The sequence below is a fragment of the Aquila chrysaetos genome, chromosome 12 (genome assembly GCF_900496995.4).
Source record: "Aquila chrysaetos chrysaetos chromosome 12, bAquChr1.4, whole genome shotgun sequence".
NCBI classification, from domain to species: Eukaryota; Metazoa; Chordata; class Aves; order Accipitriformes; family Accipitridae; genus Aquila; species Aquila chrysaetos.
Genome location: NC_044015.1, coordinates 350,936 through 361,602, shown reverse-complemented (window position 1 = coordinate 361,602; position 10,667 = coordinate 350,936). Strand labels below are relative to the sequence as shown.

Genomic DNA, 10,667 nt, shown 5'->3' with positions numbered 1-10,667 from the left:
GGGGTGGGAGCAGGGGCAGGAGCCCCACTGGGGTCACGGAAAGCCCCAAGGCAGGCAGTTTGCCAGGGACCATGTCCCTGCCATGGCCTCAAGGAGCTGGCAGCAGAGCTGACCTCCCCAGCCCAGCAGGACAAGGCACCAGCAATGCCCCTCAGCTGCATGGCTGGAGCAAGGCAGCTGGGAGCTCACCACAGCCTCCAGAGCTCACATGTCCCAGCCAGTCCTGGCCTGTGGGCTCAGGGCGCACCCAGCTGCACCCAGATCAGAGCAGCCGTGAAGCCCCCAGGCACCCGTTGGCCACCGCTCTGCACAGCCAGGTGCTGCCCAGGCAGGTCTGCTGCCTGCACCACACAGCTGCTCTCAGAGGAGCTCAGCGCCTTCAGAGAAGCAAGAGGGAAAAACACCTTCCTAGCACAGTGCCGGAGGGTTTTGAGGGCTCGGCAGAGCCCACCCTTCTGCCCAGCAGAGACCGAGCCTTGGCCACAGCTCCAGGGCAGAGGCAGTGAGCACAGCACCCTCACCGGGAAGGGCAGAGATGCTGTCCAGGCCAAAGGCAACCCTGCCCAGTCACTCCTGCCTGCTCTGTGAGTTTGGGGAGGGAGGGAAGAAGCTTACTGCAAGACCCAAGACCACCCTGCAGCCCCCAGCCACAGCCCTGGGAGAGCAGCTAGCCCACTCACCCCTCCTGGCCAGGGCTGCAGGTAGCAGGGCAGGAGCTGGTTCACAGCTGACACAGAAAACCCCTGCAGCCTGGGCACAGACCAGAGCAGAGCCTCACCCACACACCACACAGCCATTCCCTTGAAGTACTTTATTAAATAGTTTCAAAAAAAAAAAAAAAAAAAAAAAACAAAAAAACAAACCCAGAAGCAGAAAGACTCAGAACTACCCCGTCCCTCCCAGCCAGTTAAAAACTACAAACAGCTCATCCCCACACCCTGCAGTGCCCGATGGCCACCGGGCACATCCTGCCTGATGTCCTGGCCTGCTCCCTGCAAACACAGCTCTGGCATCACAGGAAGGGGCAGCAGGAGGGTCCCACCAGGGATAGCCCCACCGGGGGCAGAGAGAGGCAGTGCTCACTCTGCAGCCCTTCCTGCTCAGACACCTCAAAGGCTGTAGAAAGCCACACAATGCTCACACGCTTCCCACCCAAAGCAACCACTCACCGGCTCCACAGCCTCCCCAAACCGTTCATCCCATGTGGGGCTGAAGAGGAGTTCTACATGCCCAAACAATGGGCAGCCAGCACCAGGTTTTGCCGTCACTCCTCGCCCAGCCAGAGCCACCAGCAAACTGGTTTTTGTGGATTTGTGAGCACCCCAACATGACTCCCCCCTCCCCACCCGCCCCTCACCCAGGAAGTTTATAAAATAGGGTTTGGTTTTGTTTTTTGCTTTTTCTACAAAGACAGCAGTGGGATTTCCTTTGCAACAGCAGAACAGTCTCCCTGCGAGGTAGAGAGTTAATTTCAGGGCTGACAGATCCTAAATTCAAACCAGTTTGTCCTAGTTGAGGTAAAATTCAGTAGTTTATAGTAAGTTTTGCAGTGCGAGATGGCCATCAAGATTCCTCATTGCCAGAGTCATCCTCATCACCGTAACAGCTGTCTGCTTCCTCCTCCATCTCATCATCCTCATAATAGTCATCATAGAAGAGGTCTGAGCCCTCATCTGGGGCTGGAGTCTTGGTCTTCACACAGTACTCTGCCAGTGTGGTGGGGACCTTCACACCATCCCGCTCAGCATCCACCTTTGTGCCCAAGACTTGCTTCCTGGAGGGCGAGAAGTGGGGGATGAGGACGGAGCTTTGCACAGCACGCCCACACCGCCACATGCGGCTCACCCCATGGAGATGCCGGGCGACACAGCCCTTCCCCTCTCACACCCCAGCTCACGGGTCACTCACCCGCACAAGACTGGTGAGAGGACAGGGGAGGGAGAGCACTATGGAGCAAACACGGCTGCACTGTGGCATGCTCCCTGCTCCAAGAGCCCCCCTTGCCACGCCAGGGCTGGCCAGTGTGCAGCTCAGGATCTTCACATGCTGGTCCCATGAGGCAGCCCTGCCAGCAAGGCCGTGCTGGCACCACATCTGCTACGAACCCAGATCCTCAGCTCTGGAGCCAAAAAGGGCCAGGGCTTCGGCTGAGAGCAAAGCTGGGCACATAACCCAGCCAAGCTTCTCCCAAAAGCCAGAATCCTTCCCTCCTACCAGCCTGCAGATGGGACTCGACGGGGGCAGGACATGCCCTCAAGATCCTCTGTGTCCTACAAGATCACAGCTTAGGAAGTGGTCTCGACAGTGGCACAGCGCTGCTGGGCCTGGGCTCAGCTCAGCACGCACCTGATGATGTCCGTGTACTCCCGGTCCTTCCCTTTGCTCTCCTTCCATTTGCGGTACATCACGGAGGCATCCACATTGGCTGGAGAAAATGTGTTGGGTTCATTCAGCAGCGAGATCACGCTCAGGAGAATGGTCCTAGCAATCAGCAAACACAAGCTAGTAAGAGCCGAGGTGGGTCAGCAACCGCCCGCGTCCCAGGAATGCCAGCAGCCTCAGTGTCACAGTGTCACTGCGTCCCGTGGGTCAGGAGGGGAGCCTGGTGCTGGCCCACCAGTGAGGGTGTATCTCAGCAAAGTCGAGCAGGTCAGGCAGGAGACAGCCACACATGGGCTGTCAGGCTCACACACATTCCCATGCAAGCTCTAGCCATTCTTCAGCAAAGCACACAACCCAAGTGCCTTTCAACAACCTCTAGGCATCTCCCACAGGCTTTGGGAGCAGAAGGCAGTCCCCATCTACCCACTTTCCCATCCCTGCCCTCGGATGAGCCTCCTGCCTGCAGGTCCCTCCCCGTGCAGCCCTTACCGCACGTTCTGGGTGGGGTTCCACCGCTCGGACGGCAGCTCCCCGCTCTGCGGGTCGTCCACCGGCGGGTGGAGGATGGAGATGCAGACATCGCCAGTCTGAAAGCACAAGTGAAACGGGATCCTTAGGAGCTGCTGCCCCAAGCACCCTCCAGCAGCAGCTCGGTCCTCTGTTCCAGTAGCCTGCTTGCTCTTCACTTTGGCTTAAGCCAGGTGAGGCAATCCCAGCCTGTTCTTTCAGTCCATAGGAAGGGACAGCAGAAGAGGTGGTCCCAACTATGCTGCCTGCAGCCTCAGGCCTTGGATAAGCACCCCGCGATTGCCAGCACAGTACAGACGAGGCTGCCTAATCACACGCTGTCCGATGCCCGAACACATTGCGTCCCCAGCACAGCCTTCCTCGTTCCCATCTGACACAGCCCAACCCCACACACCCCCAGGCAGCAATCCACCACAAGCACGCAGCCCTGGGGCCACGCACATCGCTCACTCTGCATCCACCCTTGGCAGAAGCACAACATCCCTGCTAGCCAAGCATGGGAGCCTTCAAGCCTGGAAAGCCTGGCTGACCTGGAACCAGCTCCAGGACAGGAGACCGGCTGTCATAAGCTCGTTAGCTGCACTTCCAGTGCCAGGCACTAAATGCCAAAGGCACTGAGTTTCCAATGCCATGCTCCAATGCCAGACAAAGGCTGGCATTTTCATCTAGTACTGTCAGAATAGATGGACATGTGCCCCCCTGCCTGTCCAAGACACCCCACACTGTCCCAGGTGACCTACCTCGTAGATATTGGGGTGCCACATTTTGGTTAAGAACCTAAAGGCAGGAGGAGAATAGGGGTAGTCAATGGGAAACCGGAGACGAGCCTGCAAGTAAACAATAAGGAGAAGTGAGCATCAGCTTGTGAGAAGGAAGGGAAGGAAACCACAGATCTCCTGACACCACCAGGAAAAAGGAACCTCTGCCAAGTCCAGCTGTGCTCCTGCAGAGACAGGGCCTCCGCGCCTGCCTGTCTGCAGGCAGGACACCGGCAGCACGGCTGTCCTGCCACCGCACAGAGGAAAGCGAGTGGATGGGCCTGCGAGCTGCAGCAGCTCCTTCACCACCATCCTGCCCCATAACCTCTTCTCCACGGGGGTCCACCCGTGCTAACCCAGTGCTCTCCAACATGGAGGGAGGCAGCAGGCCCCAGGCAGAGCACAGTGGGAGCTCGCAGTGCCAGTCCGGCACACACCTTGCACGGTCACTGCCCCTTCCCACAGCGGCACCCACGGCACAGGGTGACGACACCGAGGGCAGGCTGCTTCTGGATGGCAAACAGCGGTGGGGCGAGGGCCTTGTGGCCCCAGCTTGAGCCGCACGCCTAAACAAAGCAAGTGGCACTCAGACCCAGACTGCACGTCTGGCATCATCCCCGGTCCTGCTGTCAGGGACACACAATGACCACGCCACCAGAGGAAAGGCTGTTCACCCCTCAGAGCTCACAGGGAAGGAAGCATCAGGTGCTCGGTGCTCTGATTAACACACTGAATCTCCAAAAATAGCCCAAGTCAAAACGGGCCACAGTGCGTACCTCAGGTGCTAAAAATAAAAGCACATGAAGATCACGCCACAGTCCACAACTCCAGAGCCAGCAGAGACAACCACTGGCTTCTCCTGTGGTCAATGGCCACAAAAAACAAGGTATTAAGGTAGGCCAAAAAGACAGGCTCACTGTCAGCCTCCAAGTGAGAAGGCGAAGCCTGAGGTGACAGAGATGTACAGCAACATCCCCATCCTCCCCAGAGAGCTGCTGCCCCAGCCCACCAGCACTAGGCGTCCCACGAGGACGGGGGCAGCTTCTCCCTGTGTTCCTGCACAACCTGCAGTGACTGTTTCAGCTTTCAGGTGTTTCCAGGCTCTGGAAGCAAACTTCCAGATTCAGCCACTGCTCCCAAAAAAGCCAACAGCCAGAAACAAACAAACAAAATGGTAAAGATTTAAAACACACAACTACTCCCTGAACATTTCTTGCTCCCTCAGTTCATGTATGCAAGAATTTAGACACTGGATCCATGAAATGACAGTGTGAACTACCCTGGCTCTGCCTGGCAGTGACCCGGGATTGCTGTTCACCTGTGGAACAAGCCCGGCGCAGGCCCCATTCAGGAGGGTAACTGCAAACAAGGCTTCAGATGCTTCTGGAATTACAGCCTCAACAACAGGCAATGCTGCCAAAGCTAGTTGTCAGCTAACAGCCATTAAAAGATTAGCATAGAAGGCAGAGAGACATCTGTCCTCCTCCCTGCCGCCCTGACCAACCCCGATTCCATCCTGGGTTCCAAGGCCTCTGCTCTCCAACCTCCTCTCACCCCACCAGGATCTGTCCCCAGCACAAGTTGATCTGATGGCAAGTCCAAGGAGCCCCCAACCATGGCATGTTCATCCCTACTCCCATTACCACCTTGCTTCCCAGACTGGCCCTCTGTTTGACCACCCTGTGCTCTGCCATACAGGACAAGAGGTGGAAAGAAGGAAAAGCGAGGCGGCAGCTGGGGCTGGACACGTTTTGTGTGCGCATGGAGCTTCAGGCAGCCCAGGGCAGCGCGCACACACACACACATCAACACGCAGCCCTGTGCTGGGCTCTGGCCAAACAGCTGAACTTCACAGAATAATCCCCTTTGTTGTGCCAGAGGGGATCAGAACAAAACCAGCCAGAGGCAAAGCGATACCGAAGGGGGCTCAGAAAACAACCCTGCTTTGCCGTACACAAACAGGCCAACGTTACCACGAGCTGGAAGAGGACTTGGACCCTTCACTCTCCTCTTACACAGAAAGTCTCATCTACTGCCACCCAACAGTGCTGAATTTGGAAGCTCTCAGGCAAAAAACAGGAGCGTGAGCTGCTGAAAGGGTGAGAGTTCAAAGGGCTTAGTGCCAAAACAGGCTATGGAAAAAGACTCTGTTTCAGTGAAGAGAAAAAAATCTGACTCTGAAGCATCAGACTTGCCTGCCACTGCTCCACGGGAGAAAAAAAAAACCACCCAGCTTCTCAGGCACAGCTGACCCTCAGGCTGACTCACCCCGGGTATATCCCCACCCTGCCAGCAACAGGATGAAGACAGAAGAGCTCACAGTGGAGGAGGGAGGATGAGAAAGAGGAAGAAAACAGCTACGCAAGTTGCACAACACCTGGGAAGAGCAGATACACATCCTCCCAATAGGGACTGTGCAGTCAGGCCATGCATGCCTTCTCCCCCCCTTCAAACCCCAAACAAAACCACAACACCTGCTCCCCACCCAGCTCGAGCTTCTGCTCGCTTGGCCCAAGCCATCTATGCCTGCATGGGAGAGTCCTTCATCTCTTCCCTCTGGTTTGGTGGCAATGCCCTGGATTCCCTCCAGGAGAAGGAACACCAGCAACCCAGAGTTCATTCTCCTGCACCCACAGACTGGGGGCTGGAGTAGGCAGGAAGGAGGAAAAGCCCTCAGAGGCAGAGCCCCTGGCGGGGGGGGGGGAGGCAAATCCCCCTTCCAATGAAGGGAATCCTTTCCTAGTTTGGCAGCAGCTACCTGCACACAGGGTCCCTTCTTCACCCCAGCTCCTCCTTGCAGGCACCCCAGGAGTAAATACCCCAGCTCCTGAAGCCCCACTGACCCCAAGGTGTCCAGCTACAGACCCAGGTCTTCCTGGCCCTCATCACCCCCTTCAGCCCAGGAGCACCCCTGTCATGCTCCAACAGTACCCACCTCAACCCGACACCCAAGACCCCTTCCCCCTCGCCCCACAGCCCCCTCTCAGGGTCTCCTTGTCCTCCTGCAGTCTCTCCGCCTTCCAATATCCCTTCCCAAGGCATCCTCCCCCCAGTGCATCCCCCAACACCACTTACCCTGCCTTGGCCCCTCCTAAGCCCTATCTCCCACTGCACACCTCTGCCCCCCAGGTCCCCCCACCCACACACCAAGCCCTCCCACGCCACCAGAGCTTCACCTCCTCGAGACCTCGGTCCTACCGACCCTGTACGCCCCTCTGCTGCCCCCAGCCCCTCACCTTGAAGTACCCGCCCTCATAGTAGGTGTTCGGGGGGCCGAAGATGGCCACCTCCCAGTTGTAGAGGTCCCCCTCGTCCACCAGGTTGACCCGGAACCCTTCCACGGGCTCCTCCTGCAGCCCTTTCAGCTCCAGCAGCAGCGCCTTCTGCGAGCTGGGCACGAGGGGCCGCGCCATGCCTAGGAGCCGGGGTAGGCCGCGAAAGAAGCCGGGGACTGGCGTAGACGCGACAGCCGCTGCGGGAAGGGGGGCGGCGGGGACGGCTCTTGCTGCTCCGCGGCCGCTCCGAGCGCAGCCGCGCGGGGCACGGCGGGAGCTGTAGTCCGCCCGCGCGGGGCAGGGCCGGCGCAGGCTCCTCCTATACGGGCGCCGCTCGCCTATCAGAGCGCGCCCTCGGCGCGGGTGGGCGGGAGAGGGAGCGGGCTCCTCCCCCCGGACGCTGTCCGCCTATCACAGCGCACCGCCGGCGCCCGGGGGCGGGGCTCCTTCCCGGCAGCCCCTGTGGCGCGGCAGGCGTTCGTTCGTTCCCTCAGGCCTCGCCGCCGCCCCGGTCCCGCGTTCACAGCGTGCGTCGGTGCTTCTGGCCTCCTGCACCAGCGCAGCCAGCTTTCCTGCCGAGCAAACCTATCGCACGCGCGAGGGTCGCCTCAGAGATCGGCCGCTTCCCCTTCGGGCCTAAGCGGCAGCGCAGGCCTTGCTGCCCCCGGGGTCCCCGATCCCCCCGCCCGCAGGAGGCTCCCCGGCGCTCCGGGACACGCTCAGCACACTGACCGACGCTAAATCCCACCCCGGATGACGGCCCTGGTGCTCGCAACGCAGCCGTGCTGCTTCGGGTCAGCGTTTAGCGTAAGTGGTTGACGCTTCACCAGATGATTACACCCGTCAGCCAGGAGGAAGCACTTAGCACAATTACTACGCTTATGCAATACTTTACTGCATTTTACAAGGCAGCATCTGGAATTCGAGCAGAGGCTGCTCCTGGCACGGCCCTAGCAGAGATCTCTCCCAGCATCACCAGTTCCCACCTGCCCTCGTGTCACATCCCGTCACCTGTACCTCATTCAGGAGCCACCGCCTGCAGCCTCACCCAGTCCGGCTCCAGGTAGTGCCCCTCCTGCCTGCAGGGATCAAAACATCCGCTCAGAAAAACCAACCAAACATCCCAGAGCATGAAAGGCATCCTCCCAGCTTCTCTTCTTTTTTTTTTTTTTTCGGTAGTTGCTACAAGTGCTTTGCACTCCCATGCCTTCAGCTGGGCAGGCTGCTACAGGCTGCCGACATTGGCCCCTGAAGACAGAGACTACGTGAAGGATCTGAGAGCTGCTGCGGTTCATTGTGGCGCTACGTGCCACCAGGCAGTAAAGAAATTGGCCACTAAAAAAATAATAAAAAGCTTTAATGTCTTACAGTAAACCAATAATTGCACAGTATAAATAACTAACACAGCCAAGTTCAAATAAATAACACATGGCTCAACACGCTTCTCTGTTCAAAAGCAAACTACGGCCTCAGGGAAGGGGGTTTGTCTTGTCTTGACCCAGCGCTCCACGTCCCAAATCATTATCGAATCCGTAGCACTCTGCAGCTTCGCTTGAGAAGTCATCACTCAGGTATGAGCCTCAGTCTTCAGAGTCCAGACCACAGTGGCCAGAGGCAGTTGGGTAAACACCAAGCGAGCAGACAGCAAGGACAGCTCATTGCCTCGCAGCTTGGCTGCTGGGAGAGGCGGAAACCCCTGCTGGCTCACAGCCCTTCCCAGTGAGGTTTGCTCCCCAGCCAGCTGTTTCTCATCTGCTGTGCGTTTAAAACATTCCACTTAATAAAATAACACTTTATCTCACACTGTGGATCAGCCCCGTATTTACCTGCAAATCCTCACAGCAGCCTGTGAGGTAGATGAGCGTCGCCCCCCACTTCACAGATAGGTGTGAAACAAACCCAAAAACAGAAACAAAGGTCCCCACTGAAGCGGCAAAACACGACATTGCCAGGGCTAGAACGAAACTGCAGGATATCTGGAGGTCCAGCCCCACATTCACTTCACTGGCTCATTTTTAATGGCTAACACTGCCCTACAGTTTACAGGCCTCCTTGCAAGTCCCCACTTAACACCTAGAAAAGATTTACTAATGCCAGCTAGATCGGAGGAGCCGTGGCTGGGAGAGGCACAGTGGACAGGGACACATCCAGCGCTGGAGATGGCTGGGCACCTGTGGCACTCGGAACAAGGAAGGGAGCATGGAAAGGGGGAAAATCTCATTGGGCAGACCCGGGCCCTCCACATGGCGCCTGAGCAGCCCCCCCTGGCTCGCCATCCAGCTCAGCGCCAGGGTCCGAAGCCTCCTTCACATGAACGGCTCTGCGCGGTGCACTTGAGGGGTTCGAAGCGGACGCAGACAGTGTTGCTCCCGCCTGGGCATTACTCAACGGGCTTCACTTTTGCAACGAACAAGGCAGTGGCTTTCTTCAGGAACTCATCCCTGCTCATGGAGGTGCCAAGCTTCCTCTCCTGCAGTGCCTGGTCCATGGCCAGGGCCAGGCCATCCGGCCCCAGCTTGGAGCCTGCCTCCAGGTAGCGGCCGGGGAGAGAGAAGTTGCCGGTGCCCAGCGCATCCTCCAGCGCCCGCAGCACGGCCTGGCAGACCCTCCCGTCGGCGGCGCCGGAGCCGCTGTCCAGGACGCCGAAGAGCGCGTCCGCCTTGGCTGCGAACTCCAGCAGCACGAAGCAGGTGAGGACGCCGTAGCGGAAGACGTCGAAAGGCACGGCCTCGTGGTCACGGCAGCGGACTCGCCCCAGCAGCGCCGCCGCCGCCTCCGCCGGCGCTCCCCCGTGCTGGCAGATGCGCCGCAGCAGCTCGCTGTACAGCCGCCCGTCCACGCCTGCCTTCCGCCGCCGGCCGCTGGCGCCCAGCACCTCGTAGGCTGCGCCGGCGTTGCTGTCGAAAGCCGTCCTGTCGCGACACGGCACAAACACAGAGACAGACGGGCCGCCTCGTCCCCGCCCGCCCCGAACTACAGCTCCCGGCGTGCCCCGGGCACCCGCCCGTCGGCGCGGGGCAGCCGCGGCCGCACGGCACGCCGGGAGCTGTAGTCCGCCGCCCGCCCGCCCGCCGCCGCCGCCGCCCGCACCTGTGGGAGTGGTGAGCCAGGCGCACGTACCACAGCGCCCGGGCCAGGCGCTGCGGAGGCCCCGGGAGCTCCGCGGCGGCCTCGCCCGCCGCGCCGGGGCTGCCCAGCACCAGCCGCTCGAAGTAGTCGGCCAGGAAGGAGACGGGCTCCTCGGGCCGCGCCTCCAGCACCTTCAGCAGCGCCTCCCGCACCATGGCGGTGACGCCGGCCCGCAGCAGGAACTCCGCCTCGCTCCCCAGCGCGCCGGCCCGCCGCGCGAGCCGGCTCCGCCAGCCCGCTGCCCGCCGCCGGGGCCGGGGCCGGGGCCGGGGCGGCGGCCGCCCGCCGCTTCTCGTACGCCGCCATCTTGGCTGCAGGCAGCGAAGGCCGGTTGCGGAAGTGCCCGCGCCGCCATCTTGCACACTAGCAGCCAATCGGCGGGCGGGAAGGCAGGCGAGCGCGCCGCCCATTGGGCGAGGCGGCGGGCCGCCATCTCGCGTATGGGCAAAGGAGCCGCCCTGGCAGCCGTAGCGGGGCGGGGCGCCCCGGCTGCCATGGCTACTCCGGGCGGGTGCCCCGCCCTTAGCAACGGAGCGCGCGGCGAGCGCCGCCCGGTGGCCAGCGCCGCGGCCGGGACCTCCCGCAGCCCCGGAGC

At 60.2% G+C, this 10,667-nt stretch overlaps 2 protein-coding genes across 2 annotated transcripts; both read right to left on the bottom strand.

Annotated features, from left to right (window-relative positions):
• Positions 1–1,379: 1,379 nt before the first annotated feature.
• Positions 1,380–7,239, bottom strand: CDC34 (cell division cycle 34, ubiqiutin conjugating enzyme). Its single transcript, XM_030033774.2, has 5 exons — positions 6,905–7,239; positions 3,651–3,737; positions 2,872–2,969; positions 2,347–2,481; positions 1,380–1,774 (listed from the first exon to the last, which is right to left on the bottom strand). Exons 1-5 carry the CDS (start codon positions 7,079–7,081, stop codon positions 1,564–1,566), a joined length of 708 nt encoding a protein of 235 aa, XP_029889634.1. The 5' UTR covers positions 7,082–7,239; the 3' UTR covers positions 1,380–1,563.
• Positions 7,240–8,283: 1,044 nt separating this feature from the next.
• Positions 8,284–10,378, bottom strand: TPGS1 (tubulin polyglutamylase complex subunit 1). The gene is given in 3 exon segments (XM_030033974.1): positions 8,284–9,855; positions 10,034–10,311; positions 10,313–10,378. Coding segments are annotated over 3 exon segments (876 nt in total). The 3' UTR covers positions 8,284–9,323.
• Positions 10,379–10,667: the final 289 nt, after the last annotated feature.

What these genes read in the sequence shown, in the direction of transcription:
- CDC34 (XM_030033774.2), bottom strand. Translation starts at nt 7,081, where the DNA reads ATGGCGCGGCCCCTCGTGCCCAGCTCGCAGAAGGCGCTGCTGCTGGAG. An exon ending in ATGAGGGCGGGTACTTCAAG is followed by an intron (nt 3,738 to 6,904) that starts GTGAGGGGCTGG and finishes GTTTACTTGCAG; the next exon opens with GCTCGTCTCCGGTTTCCCAT. An exon ending in GGCACCCCAATATCTACGAG is followed by an intron (nt 2,970 to 3,650) that starts GTAGGTCACCTG and finishes TTGTGCTTTCAG; the next exon opens with ACTGGCGATGTCTGCATCTC.